This window comes from Oreochromis niloticus, linkage group LG2 (assembly GCF_001858045.2).
Source record: "Oreochromis niloticus isolate F11D_XX linkage group LG2, O_niloticus_UMD_NMBU, whole genome shotgun sequence".
In the NCBI taxonomy this organism is placed as follows: domain Eukaryota; kingdom Metazoa; phylum Chordata; class Actinopteri; order Cichliformes; family Cichlidae; genus Oreochromis; species Oreochromis niloticus.
The window spans coordinates 15,954,990-15,971,924 of NC_031966.2; the positions used below are offsets into that span (position 1 = coordinate 15,954,990).

A 16,935-nucleotide genomic window follows, 5' to 3' on the forward strand; every position below is an offset into this window, starting at 1 on the left:
TGGTGACAGTGGGAAGGAAAAACTCCCTTTGAACAGGAAGAAAAGAAGCAGAACCAGGCTCAGGGAGGGGCGGGGCCATCTGCCACCACCTGTTGGGGTTGACGGAGGAAGACATTCATTTACTTTTCGAACATTCTTCCCCCAACAAATATTTAACACAATAAAAATGAATTTTCTTCCTGCTGAAAGGGAGTTTTTCCTTCATAGGGGATCGTCTCATTATTGCGGTTTCTCTGTATTACTTACAGTATAAGTGTGTGTGTGTGTGTGTGTGTGTGTGTGTGTGTGTGTGTGCTGCAGGTCGTACAGCAGCAGTAACCTGCTGGAGGATCTGAAGTCTCTGTATCGGATCGCCGGTCAGCGCGGGAAAGGCGTCACCTTCCTGTTCAGCGACAATGACATCAAAGAAGAAGCCTTCCTGGGTGCCAACGATCAGCTGACAGCTTTGATGATTCACAGCAGAAACTCGCTCACGTCTTTAGTTTGCACCACAGCAGAACAAACATCACCTGAAACTTTATCTGTTCATGTGAATCATCATGTGAAATATCAGGAAGTCTGAATGTAAAGGGAGGAAAACAGATTTTTTTACACTGTTTGTTTGTCCTGCTGATGGAAGCAAAGGTCAGAGGTCATGGGGTCAGGAGGTCAGGGCCCATCTTGTTTTCTGACTCCTGTCTCCTCTCCTGCAGAATACATGAACAACGTCCTGGCGAGCGGTGAAGTTTCCAACCTGTTTGCTCGAGACGAGCTGGATGACATCACTCAGGACCTGATTCCCGTGATGAAGCGCCAGCATCCTCGCCGCCCGCCGACACCCGAGAACCTCTATGACTTTTTCCTGTCCCGCGTGCGGAGCAACCTCCACGTGGTCCTCTGTTTCTCACCTGTCGGGGAGAAGTTTCGCTCTCGTGCCTTAAAGGTGCGGCGAGGACTCAGGTTCACCGGTCACATGACCCTGATGATGATGTAAGCTGGTGGAGCCAAAGGCTCTGTCCTCCTAAGAATTACTGTTTCTCATCAGTGACCTTTGACCTCTGCCCTGGACAGTTTCCGGGTCTGATTTCTGGCTGCACAGTGGACTGGTTCCAGCGTTGGCCTCAGGACGCCCTCATCGCTGTATCGCATCACTTCCTGTCTCAGTACCAGGACCTCCGCTGCTCAGAGGACGTCAAGCAAAGCGTTGTGGTTACCATGGGAACCTTCCAGGTAGCGCTCCCACAGTGATCAGGTACCTTATTATTGCCAGCGTGTTGAGCGGACTGATCACATGACCGAGGTGTTCACAGGACCTGGTGGCAGAGAAGTGTGGCGAGTACTTTGAGCGTTTCCGCCGCCAGACGTTTGTGACGCCTAAGTCCTACCTGTCCTTCATCGACAGCTACAAGCTGGTCTACACGGAGAAGATCGCTCACGTCGGCACGCTGGCCGAGCGCATGCAGACAGGTGAGGATGGTTTGATGGGACGGGCTAAACCGTCCTGTACTTCCTGTCTCAGGTGGAGGTGGAGAGGCGAGCTGATGCTGCGCATGCTTGTGATGCTTCCTGCAGGTCTGTGTAAACTGATGGAGGCGGAGCAGTCGGTGTCTCAGCTCTCTGAGGAGCTGCTGGTGAAGGAGAAGGAGCTTGCCGTCGCCTCCCAGAGGGCAGACCAGGTCCTGCAGGAGGTCACGGCCAAAGCTCAGGCTGCCGAAAAGGTGAAAAAACATGTTTCCTGTTAGCGAGCAAGACCGCAGGTCAACAGCGACGTGTCTGAAAGGTTTATTAGTCTGTTATGAAACATAAAGCTAACGTGAAGGAGCCTCAGACGCTGTTTCTCATCATGTTACTGAACAGAACTGCAGAGCGAACGAGGAAACAACATGAAACACTGAAACGTTGAGTTATGGTCACAGATGTGTCTGACTCTGGGCTAAACCTCTGACGTCCTCAGTTTGTGCTACACAGTCTTTATTGGGATTTTTCTTTTAATTACATGTAAACCGGGAGCTTTACAAGTGGGCGGAGTCAGCTAGCTGTGGATCACACAAACGCACGTTTAATGCCCCGCTCTGTGGTTGCAGGTGAAGCAGCAGGTGCAGAAGGTGAAGGATAAAGCTCAGCTCATCGTGGACGAGATCGAAGTCGATAAAATGGCAGCAGAGTCCAAACTGGAGGCTGCGAAACCGGCTCTGCAGGCTGCTGAGGCTGCCCTACAGGTTACACTCAGTCCTCCATTGTATTTACATGTCCTCCACAGACCGCTCAGGTCAGAGCGGTGTAAGCTTCATCATCAGATGGTGAGCGGCCCTGTGTCCGTCTGTTTGTTGTGACCACGTGGACTCGTCCACTGAGTCTTTACATGACTTTACACGAGCTTCAGGTGGGGGACAACAGAGCAGAGTCAAAGCTTCACTGGCTTCAATTTGACTCAAACTGAACTAAAAACTGAAATAAAATAAGAAGACGATCACAGAGAAACAATCTTAGCTGAAACGTCCCTGTGTGCTCACAGGTTTGAGGCCGTGTTCACTCATGTACACACTCAGTGTCTGCATGACAGTAAATAGAGCTGGTCCTGTCACACCTGCTCACAGTTACATCTGTGTTACAATAATAATACAAAGAAACTGAAACTGTCCATCCATGTTCTGCTGCTTCTCAGCAGCCACCTCCAAACCAGAGCAGCACCTGCATCCCTCAGGTGATGGAGCAGGCCGCCTCCGCTCCACATGTTGAACGATGCTTAATGATAGAAAATGAGTGATTGTGTCAGTGAGACTGGTCACCAGTGTCAGGTTCAATGGTGCAGTGTGTACTGGGTGGTAGTCCCATGGTGGAGGGCCCAGTGGACCGATCTGAAACTAAGCTGCTAAAATCTGAACTGTAAAGTAAAACCATATGAACCTCGGCTCTGAGCACCGTTCATGAGAAAACCTCAGAGATCATCAAAGCTTCTGCAGACAAACAACAAGCGTTAAACGACCTGCCTGCATGTTTCCACGACACGCTGTCCTCCTGTGATCTGACTCAGACTCACATGTTGTCACTGTGTGCTGTTTGCTCGTCATCTACGTTGATGTGTCACATGTTCAGCCTTAGAGTTTGTCTCTGTGTGCAGACCATCAAACCAGCAGACATCTCCACAGTGAGGAAGCTGCAGAAGCCTCCTCATCTCATCATGAGGATCATGGACGCCGTGCTGCTGCTGTTCCAGAGAAAGGTCACAGTCGGAGCCTGAAACGTTCCCTCTGAGTGTTCACGACATGCTTTATAAATCTCTGTCATCTTTCTCAGGTCGACGCCGTGACCTCTGACCCCGAACGACCTTGTCCCAGACCGTCGTGGGCCGAGGCGATGAAGCTGATGCAGAACTCGGCCTTCCTCAGCAGCCTGCTGAACTTCAGCAAGGTCACACACACACACACACACACACACACACACACACAGAGGTATTATTATACTTGTTCCAGCTGCAGCATAAACCTGAGTTTGAATGAGTCCTCATGTTCATGAAGCTTCACACTCTATTGAAGAAGTGACAGATGGACACACGCTGACCTCACACACACACACACACACACACACACACACTCCCCTCTCATGTTCTCATCACCTGCTTTCTCTCCGTGTGTCACATACCTGCTAAGCTGTGGATCTCTGAGGCCGGCGCTCCGCCTGGAGAACCTCGGAGCGTCAGCTAATCCATCCGTCTGCTCTCTGTCATCATAAAGTCCTGCTTTATGTTTATGTTTATATTATTATATTATCATAAGATTCTGTTTACTTTGACATGATCATGATAAAAAATAAAGACAGGAAATGCAGCAATAAGCCAAACAGACATCATGTTGCAGTAAAATGATTCGTAGATCTGCACTGAGAGCAGATTTCATGAATGCATGAACTGAGGGGATGTTTGACGTCTCGGTGCTGCAGGACTCCATCACAGAGGAGGTGGTGGAGCTGCTCGCTCCTTACCTCCATATGGACGACTACAACATGGAGACGGCCAAGAGGATCTGTGGGAACGTGGCGGGGCTCTGCTCCTGGACTCAGGCCATGGTCGACTTCTTCAGCATCAACAAGGAGGTTCTTCCTCTGAAGGTGAACGCAGAGCTGTCAGTATCCATGAGACCCGGAGCCAGCCTGACACAGGCGCTCATTATAGTGTGTGTGTGTGTGTGTGTGTCTGTGTGTGTGTGTGTGTGTGTGCAGGCTAACCTGGCCATGCAGGAGGCCCGTCTGCTGGTGGCTCAGGCTGAACTCAGTAAGGCTCAGGAAGAGCTGGATGCTAAACAGCTGGAGCTGGACGCAGTGCAGGTAAAGTGTGTTTGTGTTACCGCTCTCAGACTGTCGTCTTTAATAAAGTCTTGTAGAGTTTTTGTGCACAGCAGCATTTCAGCCTTCCTCTGTTTTGGTGGTTAAACAGCAGCCGTAACAAGAAATGAGGGAAAATACAAACTTCATGGTCACTGGTTTGTTGTTTTTATGTTTTATTGAGTATTGAACCTTCTGAGAATCGTGAGCATCTGTAGTTCAGCAGTTTGCTATCAGTTAAATCTGTCTTTGTGAAACTCGCTCAGTCGTTTGGACACTTTAGTTTTTCGTCTCCACTCATTTGGTACGATCTCTTCTTTTTGCACTGATGACATTTTAATCGATTATTATGTTTGAACTTAAAGTGTGGTAAATGTGTCTGATCTGGACCTTCAGGCGCTTTACGACGCTGCCATGAAGGAGAAGCAGGACCTGGAGGATGACGCCCAGGCCTGCCGCCGGAAGATGGCCAACGCACGCGCTCTGATCGACGGCCTGGGAGGAGAAAAGGTCAGCTTCTACCTTCCATCCATCTAACTGTTCATTGGTCCATCATTCCTTCATCTCACACCTCGTCTTGTTGTGCCTCAGGTCCGTTGGACCGACAGCAGCGCGGGGTTTCAGACTCAGATCAAACACCTGGTGGGGGACGTCCTTCTGGCCACAGGCTTCCTGTCCTACGCCGGCCCCTTTAACCAGGAGTACCGCAGCCTGCTGCTGACGCTGTGGAGGAAAGAGATGGAGGAGAAGCTCCTCCCCTTCAGTCCCGTAAGATGTCACGGCTGAATGTTTATACAGAGAATCCACAGACAGTAGGGGTGTGTCACAGAGACACAGATACCTGCAGCTCAGACGTCTTGGACAGTGAAGTCAAAGCAGCCATATTATTGGACAGATGATGAAACACATCACAGCCGCCTTGTTTCTCTTGGTTCTTAAACACAAGGAACCAAACCCTGCTGAACGAGCTTGTTCTGACCTGCTGATGATGTAACTCCATTTCTCCTGCAGGAGCTGAACGTGATTGGTCTGCTGGTGGACAACGCCACAGTGAGCGAGTGGAACCTGCAGGGTTTACCCAGCGACGACCTGTCCATCCAGAACGGCATCGTGGTGACGAAGGCGTCCCGCTACCCGCTGCTGATAGACCCCCAGGGCCAGGGCAAGACCTGGATCCAGAACAGAGAGCGAGACCAGCAGCTGCAGGTGAGAGCATTAGCACATGACTCAAAGTCCGAGCGCTTCGCTAACTGTTCGTGATTTTCTTCTTCTGTGGCTTAGGTGACGTCTTTGAACCACAAATACTTCCGTTCCCACCTGGAGGACAGCCTGTCTCTTGGGCGCCCCCTGCTGCTGGAGGACGTTGGTGAGGAACTGGACCCCGTCCTGGACAACATACTGGACAAAAACTACATCAAGTCTGGCTCCACTTACAAGGTAAAACAGCTGATCTGGACCGGAGGCTAAACGAGGAAGAAGACACAGTAACGGATGTTTCTCCTCCTCCTGCAGGTGAAGGTTGGAGACAAGGAGGTGGATGTAATGAAGGGCTTCACGCTCTACATCACCACCAAGATGGCCAACCCAGCATACAGCCCTGAGGTCAGCGCCAGGACGGCCGTGGTGGATTTCACCGTCACTCAGAGAGGCCTGGAGGACCAGCTGCTGGGACGGGTCATCCTGCTGGAGAAGCAGGTCACTCCACCTGCCAGTTATCCAATCAGTGACGTAGTTAATGAGTTAGCTAGTTACATTTCCTACGGTATGTTTGAAGGCCATTGTAGCGCTCGGCACGTCCACATTAAGATGTTTTACACCACACACTCATGCTGTCTGCTTTATGTTGGTGGGAACGTCTGAACCCACGTGTCCGCCCAACATCTCAGCGGAGGCCAAACAAGCCACGAACAAAGATAAAGTTTCTGTGCAGTAAACTGAAGGTGGATTAAATATGTCTGCCCTCATTTTGAAATGATTCCCGTGTTCTGATGAAGGAGATGGAGGCAGAGCGAGTGAAGCTCCTGGAGGAGGTGACGTCCAACAAGAGGAAGATGCAGGAGCTGGAGGACAGCCTGCTGTTCAGGCTCACCAGCACACAGGGCTCGCTGGTGGAGGACCAGTCTCTGATCGAGGTGCTGAGCGTCACCAAGATCACCGCTCAGGAGGTACCACCTGCTCCTTCACCGCATCTCCTTATTGTCTGATACATGTTTCTAATGTTCATCGAGGAAAACATTTAAAAATCATCAGCTGCACTCTATTAACGTCCAAGAATAAAAGTCTGCAGCTGGAAATGTGAAGAATAAATCCGCTGTAAGAGTTTCTCCAGTTAAAATAAAAAATAAAATAATAATAAAATTTAAATACAATTTAACAGCTGGGATAGGCTCCAGCGCCCCCCGCAACCCTGGAAAGGATAAGCGGAAGCGAATGGATGGATGGATGGATAAATACAATAATAAAATAAATAATTATAATAAATGATAATAAATGATAAAATAAAAATAATAAAAATAAAAATTCTCCGTTTTCGGTGATTCGAAACGCCATTTACGTGCAGACGAAAGGCCCAAACACATAGAAACAGCTGCGTTTTCCAAAATACCCGTGTAGGTGTGGCGTAAAAGAGTTAGTACTTTATATTATTGTTACCTGTAATTTATTGCAGTTTACTTTTATTTGTTTAATTATTTACTAAATGTTTGTGGTGTGAAATAAACTGCATGGAGTTTGGAAAACAAAATGTGTGTGTGTGTGTGTGTGGTTGGAGGATGTGTTTGGGGTGGTGGTGAAAAAAGTTTGGGGTCCACTGAGCTAAAGGAACCTGTATGAAAGTCAGCGAGTCCTTTTATCTTCCAGGTAAGTGAGAAGCTGACGGTTGCCGCCGAGACAGAGGTGAAGATTAACCAGGCCAGGGAGGAGTACCGACCAGTGGCCACCAGGGGGAGCATCCTGTACTTCCTGATTGTGGAGATGTCGCTGGTGAACGTCATGTACCAGACGTCGCTGCGGCAGTTCCTCGGGCTTTTTGATTCATCCATGCAGAACTCGGCCAGGTCGCAGGTCACCTCCAAACGCATTAGCAACATCATCAGCTTCCTCACCTACCAGGTGCTCCTCATCAGCGCACACCTCAGGGCTGTCCTTTCTTTCCTGTAACGTGCACTCGAGTGGAGGTTCAGGATGTTTGTCTGCCCCTCAGGTGTACCGTTACACAGCCAGAGGTCTGTACGAGGAACACAAGCTGCTCTTCACTCTGCTGTTGGCTCTAAAGATCGACCTGCAGGCCCGAATCATCTCGCACATGGAGGTGCTCACCTTCATCAAAGGTTACCTCCTCCTCCTCCTTTCTTCTCCTGCATCCTCCAGAGTCCTTTGAGAGTGAAAGTTGTTTCTCTCTCGGTGTAGGCGGAGCCTCTCTGGACCTCAACTCTGTAGAATCGAAGCCACGGCGCTGGATCCTGGACCAGACCTGGCTGAACCTGGTGCAGCTGTCCAGCCTGCCTGCCTTCTTCCAGATTGTGAACCAGGTGAACCAGAACGAGCGCGCCTGGAAAGCGTGGTTCGACCATCCGGCGCCAGAAGACGCCCCGCTGCCCGATGGCTACGAGGAGAAGCTCGACACCTTCCGGAAGCTTCTGCTCATCCGGAGCTGGTGCCCCGACCGGACCATCGCTCAGGTCTGACTGCTGATTTGATCTGACAGAGCAGACTGTGGTTAATGTGGAGGCTAACAGCTGCTGATGGTTGCAGGCGCGGCGCTACATCTCAGAGTCTCTGGGCCAACAGTACGCCGAAGGCTCGGTCCTGGACTTGGACGCCATGTTGGCAGAGAGCAACAACCGAACGCCGATGGTGTGTCTGCTGTCGATGGGCTCCGACCCGACTGAGAACATCGAGAGATTAGCCAAGAATAAGGTGAGGGCGACTGAGTGAAAGGGCGGAGGTGAACGATGATGTAATAAAAAGGAAAAACATCAGAAACTACCGAAATAATTAATACATAAGTACGAATAAAATAGTCATAAATCCTATTTAAGCAAATGATGGGATATTTAATTTCAATCTAAAAAGTGCAGATGACAGGGGTACACAAGAAAATACACAAATAATTTTTGTGTATTTATCGAAAAATAACTGAAAGTACAGGAGCAAAAGCAAATTAAGGAAAAATACTGATTTATTTTGTTAAAGCCCAGATTTGATTTTTTTTTTTTTTTTTTTGCTGCAGGGGCGCCGTGCCGTCCCATCTCCATGGGTCAGGGCCAAGAGGTTCACGCTCGCAGGCTATTGGCCAACAGCATGCTGGATGGCGGCTGGCTCCTCCTCCAGAACTGCCACCTGGGACTGGACTTCCTGGATGAGCTGCTGGAGACGGTCACAACAGCGGTGCCGGAGAGCGTGCACAAAGATTTCCGAGTGTGGCTGACGACCGACGTGCACCCCAGGTAACAATGACGAGGTCTGACGTCCTGCTTTAAGTCCTGATGGCCCCTCTGCAGGTTTACTTTACGGCACATTTAGTCTCAGCTTAAACCAGCTGCTGTGTCTGCAGAGCTGCTTGACTGTGTTTGTGTTTGTGAGCAGGTTCCCCATCACCTTCCTTCAGTCCTCCATCAAGTTCACCAATGAACCTCCTCTCGGTAGGAGACATGATCCTGATGAACTCGTGAATTTTTATTGATCCTTCGCTGTCTTTCACTTTCCCACTTATTTTATTTTATCTGTCGGCATCAGGCATGAAAGCTGGTCTGAAGAGGACTTTTAATGGTGTCACTCAGGACCAGCTGGAGATCAGCAACCTGCCTCAGTGGAAGCCTCTGCTGTACGCTGTGGCCTTCCTCCACACCACCGTGCAGGTATCTGCCAACAGCCACACGATCAGATTCATAAATCCACTGTTTCTTTGTGGAAAACAGCTCCTGTAAGATCATTCTGATGTTATCATTTCTGCTTCTTCTTCTTCATCCCATCAGGAGCGTCGTAAGTTCGGTCCGCTCGGCTGGAACATCCCCTACGAGTTCAACCAGGCAGATTTTACCTCCAGCATCCAGTTTGTGCAGAACCACCTGGACAACCTGGACATGAAGCGAGGCGTGAACTGGAGCTGTCTGCGCTACATGCTCGGTTAGCCCTCTTTAAACCTGCTCTGTTCTTTCCACCGCTAACGTTTAATTGCGCTGTCACTTGGTGTTCGCTCTCTCTGTGGTAGAGTATCACTTCCTGTTCCTGCTCAAACACAGTGGTGTTTCTGAGTAGCTTATCTGCTTAGCAATTTAATTAAAAACTGTTAGATACATTCTTTTTTCATAGTATAATCTTCACGTGCTTCATCCGAAGCACACTTTCTGTGTACTCACTACCTAACTTATAGCCAACGTATTCACTCACTGTGTCTGTACTGTTTTGCTAGCTTAGCTTAGCTCGTAGCCGACTCGCTAGCAGCATGGCTACTTCACCTGTCCCTCCTGCACTTTCCTGCTCATTGTGTCAGATGTTTAGTTACTCCTCGGCCTCCTTTAGCAGTAATGATTCTTGTAACAAATGTAGCATATTTGCAGCTCTGGAGGCCAGGATTACTGAATTGGAGACTCGGCTTCGCACCCTTCATTCACCCGCAGCTAGCCAGGCCCCTGTAGCTGGTGCAGCGTAGGCCCCGCTAGCTGTTCCCCAGCAGACCCCAAGCAGCTGGGGAAAGAGGGCGGCTGGGTGATGGTGAGGAGGAAGCATAGTCTTAAACAGAAGCAAACCTTCTGGAGGAAACCTGGTCTTGTTAGGAGAGACTGCATCCATCCCACTTTGGATGGAGCAGCTCTCATTTCTAGAAATATGGACAAATTTATTAAATCCCCCAAAATATGACTATCCAGAGTTGGGACCAGGAAGGAGAGTTGCAGTCTTACACACCTCTCTGCAGCTTCTTGATGCATTCTCAATCATCCAGGAAAGTAAATCTCCAAAAGTTGATTCTGTTCATCTGGACGTAGCGTTTGGTGGGAGAAACGTTTCGTCACTCATCCAAGTGACTTCTTCAGTCTCAGCTGACTGCAGGTTTCCCCAAATCTTATAAACAGTACATTTGCATAATGACTGAAACCAGCCCACTGAAGGAACAATGGGCTGCGTCACGGCTACGTCGCTGTTCATCTGGCTACGTCCAGATGAACAGAATCAACTTTTGGAGATCTCTGCAGCTTCTCTCCTCCCGTTACCCCCCCCAAAACCCCATCTCCATAGAAACTGTGTCAGCTCCCAAAAAGACACAAAACAAACTAAACACCAGCAATAAACAACTTACATTAAAAAAAAAATCACAAAGAAAGAACAATACAGTATCCACATCTGAACCAAAGAGTAAAACAGTGAAATGTGAATTATTAAATATTAGGTCTCTCTCCTCCAAGTCTCTGTTAGTACATGACTTAATAATTGATCAACAAATCGATTTACTCTGCCTTACAGAAACCTGGTTGCAGCAGGATGATTATGTTAGTTTAAATGAATCAACACCCCCGGGTCATTCTAACTACCAGAAACCTCGAAGCACAGGCCGAGGGGGCGGTGTGGCAGCAATTTTTCACACCAGCCTATTAATCAACCAAAGACCAAGACAGACTTTTAATTCATTTGAAAGCCTGATGCTTAGCCTCGTCCACCCCAGCTGTAAAACTCAGAAACCAGTCTTACTTGTTACCATCTATCGTCCACCTGGGCCTTACACAGAGTTTCTCTCTGATTTCTCAGACTTTTTATCTGATTTAGTGCTCAGCTCAGATAAAATAATTATTGTGGGTGATTTTAACATCCATGTAGATGCTAAAAATGACAGCCTCAACACGGCATTTAATCTGTTATTGGACTGAATTGGCTTCTCTCAAAATGTAAAAGAACCCGCCCACCACTTTAATCACACTCTAGATCTTGTTTTAACATATGGCATAGAAACTGAACATTTAACAGTGTTTCCTGAAAACCCTCTGCTGTCTGATCATTTCCTGATAACATTTACATTTACAATAATTGATTACACAGCAGTGGAGAGTAGACTTTATCACAGTAGATGTCTTTCTGAAAGTGCTTTAACTAAGTTTAAGAATATAATCCACCCACTGTTATCATCTTCAATGCCCTGTACCAACATAGAGCAGAGCAGCTATCTGAACGCTACTCCAACAGAGGTCGATTATCTTGTTAATAATTTTACCTCCTCACTATGACGACTCTGGATACTGTAGCTCCTGTGAAAACTAAGGCCTCAAATCAGAAGTACCTGACTCCGTGGTATAATTCTCAAACACATAGCCTAAAGCAGATAACTCGTAAGCTGGAGAGGAAATGGCGTGTCAGAAATTTAGAGGATCATCATTTAGCCTGGAGAAATAGTTTGCTGATTTATAAGAAAGCCCTCCGCAAAGCCAGAACATCTTACTATTCATCACTGATTGAAGAAAATAAGAACAACCCCAGGTTTCTCTTCAGCATTGTAGCCAGGCTGACAAAAAGTCAGAGCTCTACTGAGCCAACAATCCCTTTAACGATGTTAAGTTAGACTCTTTTTCTCCACTTGATCTTTCTGAGTTAACTTCAATAATTACTTCCTCCAAACCATCAACGTGTCTTTTAGACCCCATTCCTACAAAACTGCTCAAAGAAGTCCTGCCATTAATTAATGCTTCAGTCTTAAATATGATCAACCTATCTCTAATAATCGGCTATGTACCACAGGCCTTCAAGCTGGCTGTAATTAAACCTTTACTTAAAAAGCATCTCTAGACCCAGCAGTCTCAGCTAATTATAGGCCAATCTCCAACTTTCCTTTCATATCAAACATCCTTGAAAGAGTAGTTGTCAAACAGCTAACAGATCATCTGCAGAGGAATGGCTTATTTGAAGAGTTTCAGTCAGGTTTCAGAGCTCATCACAGCACAGAAACAGCTTTAGTGAAGGTTACAAATGATCTTCTTATGGCCTCTGACAGTGGAGTCATCTCTGTGCTTGTCCTGCTAGACCTCAGTGCTGCGTTCGATACTGTTGACCATAATATCCTATTAGAGCGATTAGAACATGCTGTAGGTATTACAGGTACTGTACTACAGTGGTTTGTATCATATCTATCTAATAGACTCCAATTTGTACATGTAAATGGAGAGTCCTCTTCACACACTAAGGTCAATTATGGAGTTCCACAGGGTTCAGTGCTAGGACCAATTCTGTTTACATTATACATGCTTCCCTTAGGCAGCATCATTAGAAGACATAGCATACATTTTCACTGCTATGCAGATGACACACAGCTCTATCTATCCATGAAGCCAGGTAACACACACCAATTAGTTAAACTGCAGGAATGTCTTAAAGACATAAAGACCTGGATGGCCGCTAACTTTCTGCTTCTTAATTCAGATAAAACTGAGGTTTTTGTACTCAGCCCTGAAAATCTTAGAAATATGGTATCTAACCAGATTCTTACTCTGGATGGCATTACCTTGGCCTCCAGTAACACTGTGAGGAACCTTGGAGTCATTTGTGACCAGGACATGTCCTTCAATGCACATATTAAACAAATCTGTAAGACTGATTTCTTCCTTTTGTGCAATAGCTCTAAAATTAGAAATATCCTGTCTCAGAGTGACGCTGAAAAACTAGTTCATGCATTTATTACTTCCAGGCTGGACTACTGTAATTCATTATTGTCAGGAAGTCCTAAAAACTCCCTGAAAAGCCTCCAGTTAATCCAAAATGCTGCAGCAAGAGTCCTGACAGGGACTAGAAAGAGAAAGCAGATTTCTCCTGTATTGGCTTCTCTTCATTGGCTTCCTGTTAAATCCAGAATTCAAAATCCTGCTCCTCACATACAAGGTCTTAAATAATCAGGCCCCATCTTATCTTAATGACCTTGTAGTACCATATCACCTTATTAGAGCACTTCGCTCTCACACTGCAGGCCTATTTGTTGTTCCTAGAGTATTTAAAAGTAGAATGGGAGGCAGAGCCTTCAGTTTTCAGGCCCCTCTTCTGTGGAACCAGCTTCCAGTTTGGATTCAGGAGACAGACACTATCTCTACTTTCAAGATTAGGCTTCAAACTTTCCTTTTTGCTAAAGCATATAGTTAGGGCTGGACCAGGTGACCCTGAATCCTCCCTTAGTTATGCTGCAATAGACGTAGGCTGCCGGGGATTCCCATGATGCATTGAGTTTTTCCTTTCCAGTCACCTTTCTCACTCACTATGTGTTAATAGACCTCTCTGCATTGAATCATATCTGTTATTAATCTCTGTCTCTCTTCCACAGCATGTCTTTATCCTGTTTTTCTTCTCTCGCCCCAACCGGTCGCAGCAGATGGCCGCCCCTCCCTGAGCCTGGTTCTGCCGGAGGTTTCTTCCTGTTAAAAGGGAGTTTTTCCTTCCCACTGTCGCCAAAGTGCTTGCTCACAGGGGGTGATATGATTATTGGGTTTTTCTCTGTATGTATTATTGTACGATCTACTGTACAATATAAAGCGCCTTGAGGCGACTTTTGTTGTGATTTGGCGCTATATAAATAAAATTGAATTGAATTGCTACATGTTCGGTCAGCCCTCTTTAAACCTGCTCTGTTCTTTCCACCGTAACGTTTCATCCATCAGATTATGAGAGAAACCTCAAACCCTCCAGTTCTCCAGAAATCTTCCTGACTCTCTCTTCATGTCTGCTTTCCAGGTGAAGTCCAGTATGGCGGTCGGGTGACGGATGACTTGGACAAACGGCTCCTCAACACGTTCACGCGTGTCTGGTTCAGTGAGAGCACCTTCAGTGAAGCATTCTGCTTCTTTAAGGGCTACAGCATCCCTGCCAAGGCCAAGAGCATCCAGGAGGTCCTGCAGCACATCGAGGGGCTGCCGCTGGTCGACTCACCAGAGGTCCGAGCACGCTCAGAGACGGGACGCATCCACACTGAGGCAGTACTAGCCCAGTCACATGTCACAAAAAGCCTCTGTCGTCCTGTTTACAGGTGTTTGGACTCCACCCCAACGCTGACATCACCTATCAGACCAACCTGGCGAATGACACGCTCAGCACCATAACCAACATCCAACCGAAGGACACCGGAGGCGGGGCCGGGGAGACCAGGGAGGACACTGTGCAGAGACTAGCCAATGAGATGCTGGAGAAGCTGCCACCTGACTACATCCCACATGAGGTGTTTGTTTAGCACCGAACAGCCGACCCAAAACTCGAGGAAGAACACAATCCCGCCAATCAGCCGCCAGCTAGCTCAGCTTAGCATGAATACTGGAAACAGCTGAGCTGCTGTGTAAGCAACAAGCTGCCAAGTTAAAAACAAAAATGTGCTCATGTTCAAAGCAGCTTTGTTAGGCTCAAGAAACACATGCAGCTCTGTGCAGCTCAAACAAACAGTGTGCTAATACACGAGTGTCAGAGATGCAGGTGAGCAGCTGTGGGTACGTTTGGACCGAGCCAGGGTAACTGTTTCCTGTTTCTAATGTTTATGCTAAGCTAATGTTATTGAACTTTGACAGGAAGTGAAAAAGAATGCAGAGATCAAAATATGACAATAAAGCACAGTGTGGTTGTACTCTAGAGCCCAGCTGCTAACGTCGCCCAGTGAATGATGTAAACGAGTGAACAGATTTCAGACAGCAGATTTGTCAGCGTCTGATTCTTTTAGATGAATTCAGACTTTAAATCATCAGCAGAATCTGGCAGAGCATCTCTGAACCAACAAACACGTTCATGAGTCCTCTGGAGAAATATGACGTCTCTGTGTGTTTTATAGGTCAAAGGTCAACTCCAGAAGATGGGTCCTCTTCAGCCAATGAACATCTTCCTCCGACAGGAGTTGGATCGAATGCAGCGTGTCATCAGCAGCGTACGGAGCACGCTCACTGACCTCAGACTGGCCATCGATGGTCAGTCACACACACACACGCACACACACACACACACACACACACACACACACGTTCACTGACGCTCGATCTGACTCGTGTTTCCGTTGCAGGGACCATCATCATGTCTGAAGACTTGCGCGATGCCCTCGACAGCATGTTCGATGCTCGGATCCCGCGCCTGTGGCTGAGGCTCAGCTGGCCGTCGGCCACGCTCGGCTTCTGGTTCAGCGAGCTGCTGGAGAGGAACCAGCAGCTCAGCGCGTGGATCAGCGCCGGGCGGCCCAACCAGTTCTGGCTCACCGCCTTCTTCAACCCGCAGGTTGGTTCATTGTTCCGGAAATCTGGAGTTTTGGAATTCTTCAGTTTTCTTTCTGAATGATTTTTGTTTCTTTAGGGTTTCCTGACCGCCATGCGCCAGGAGACGACACGCTCCAACCTGTCCAGGGGCTGGGCCTTGGACACGGTCACCCTTAGCAATGATGTCACCAAGATGATGAGGGAGGACGTCTCAGCTCCGCCCCCTGAAGATGTGGGTGGAGTCTATATCTATGGCCTCTTTCTGGATGGAGCGGGATGGGACAGACGTGGCGCCAAACTCGCTGAGGCTCCGCCCAAAGTTAGTTTGTCTTTTTAAAATCAGTGTTTTTTTTTACTTAAATTAAAATAATAAACTGAAGCTTTGAAAAAAACTTCAATGTTCAAACAAAAGTCCAACGTTTTACTGTTTCTGTATTTTTTTGTAAATTAACATAAAAACATTTTAAGAGTTTTTAAAAGATTAATCTAATGAAAAATCGTGAATTAATAATTGATTTAGAAACTAAATCTAAACTAAAATTTAGGAACTAAATGAAATCAAAGTATTTTTGTTTTTGCTCAGTAATAATAAGTTTGTCTCCGCCCCTCAGGTCCTCTTCACCCCCCTCCCTGTGGTCCACGTCTTCGCCGTCAGCTCAGCCAACATGGCCGACAGTAAGCGTCCCCCTGGCGGCGGAGGGGCGGTCAGCCTGTACTCGTGTCCCGTCTACAAGAAGCCTCGACGCACCGACCTGAACTTCATCTTCTCCCTGCAGCTGAGGAGCGTGCAGCCGCCCGAGCGCTGGACGCTGCGAGGCGCCGCGCTGCTCTGCGACTGCAAGTGATCCAAACGCTGTTGTTCCACAGACACAGACAGACACTCACCGTGGGGCTCTGCTGTGTCTCACTCAGACCTCCCCACAGGTTTCAGTTTGAGCTTTTTTATTCTGATTTTCTGATGTTTTCCATTTTTCTTCAGCACCAAACATGTTTGTAGGTTTTTAGTCTGTTAAATTTATGAAAATCAAAATGTTTCCACCTCTCTGCAAGTCTCTAACAATAATAATGATAATAGTAACATTAATGATTTTGTATGTGACCTTACACAGTAAAGCTGATGTGAGGATCATCACAGTTTCGGTGGTTGTATGAACTTAGAATGCATAAAATAATAATTTGTTTTAATTAAAAACCTTTCCATTTCCTGATTGTTTCAAAATAAACATGTTTTGAATGTGAGGCTGTTCCTGTGATGCCTTCAAATCTGTTTCAGTCTGCAGTTTTTTACAGTTCAGACCCAAAGTAACTCAAACATTTACTTAAAAGAGGTTTTTGTTCGTCTGGGTTTTCCTGCTCAGCAGCGCTAAACAGGCAAAACACACAAACAGAAAGAAACAGGAAAATATGTGTTTCTGTGAACAATGCAGCACCAAAATGAAAGAGCAGG

The 16,935-nt window shown here is 47.2% G+C and overlaps 1 protein-coding gene across 1 annotated transcript in view; it reads left to right on the plus strand.

Annotated features, from left to right (window-relative positions):
* dnah5l (dynein, axonemal, heavy chain 5 like) overlaps window positions 1–16,727 on the plus strand; it is a 52,938-nt gene extending 36,211 nt beyond the window's left edge. The window contains exons 68-97 of the mRNA XM_025910569.1: window positions 301–422; window positions 693–922; window positions 1,051–1,209; window positions 1,290–1,446; window positions 1,552–1,697; window positions 2,064–2,279; window positions 3,101–3,202; window positions 3,277–3,390; window positions 3,919–4,086; window positions 4,198–4,302; window positions 4,696–4,809; window positions 4,891–5,067; window positions 5,311–5,505; window positions 5,581–5,736; window positions 5,812–5,994; window positions 6,294–6,464; window positions 7,159–7,410; window positions 7,502–7,628; window positions 7,708–7,979; window positions 8,053–8,217; window positions 8,530–8,747; window positions 8,887–8,942; window positions 9,037–9,158; window positions 9,276–9,426; window positions 13,999–14,198; window positions 14,291–14,479; window positions 15,077–15,209; window positions 15,302–15,510; window positions 15,586–15,807; window positions 16,100–16,727. Of these exons, the coding sequence (XP_025766354.1) occupies window positions 301–422; window positions 693–922; window positions 1,051–1,209; window positions 1,290–1,446; window positions 1,552–1,697; window positions 2,064–2,279; window positions 3,101–3,202; window positions 3,277–3,390; window positions 3,919–4,086; window positions 4,198–4,302; window positions 4,696–4,809; window positions 4,891–5,067; window positions 5,311–5,505; window positions 5,581–5,736; window positions 5,812–5,994; window positions 6,294–6,464; window positions 7,159–7,410; window positions 7,502–7,628; window positions 7,708–7,979; window positions 8,053–8,217; window positions 8,530–8,747; window positions 8,887–8,942; window positions 9,037–9,158; window positions 9,276–9,426; window positions 13,999–14,198; window positions 14,291–14,479; window positions 15,077–15,209; window positions 15,302–15,510; window positions 15,586–15,807; window positions 16,100–16,333 (5,065 nt within the window). The 3' untranslated portion in view covers window positions 16,334–16,727. The remainder of the gene's footprint in view (window positions 1–300; window positions 423–692; window positions 923–1,050; window positions 1,210–1,289; window positions 1,447–1,551; window positions 1,698–2,063; window positions 2,280–3,100; window positions 3,203–3,276; window positions 3,391–3,918; window positions 4,087–4,197; window positions 4,303–4,695; window positions 4,810–4,890; window positions 5,068–5,310; window positions 5,506–5,580; window positions 5,737–5,811; window positions 5,995–6,293; window positions 6,465–7,158; window positions 7,411–7,501; window positions 7,629–7,707; window positions 7,980–8,052; window positions 8,218–8,529; window positions 8,748–8,886; window positions 8,943–9,036; window positions 9,159–9,275; window positions 9,427–13,998; window positions 14,199–14,290; window positions 14,480–15,076; window positions 15,210–15,301; window positions 15,511–15,585; window positions 15,808–16,099) is intronic.
* Window positions 16,728–16,935: the final 208 nt, after the last annotated feature.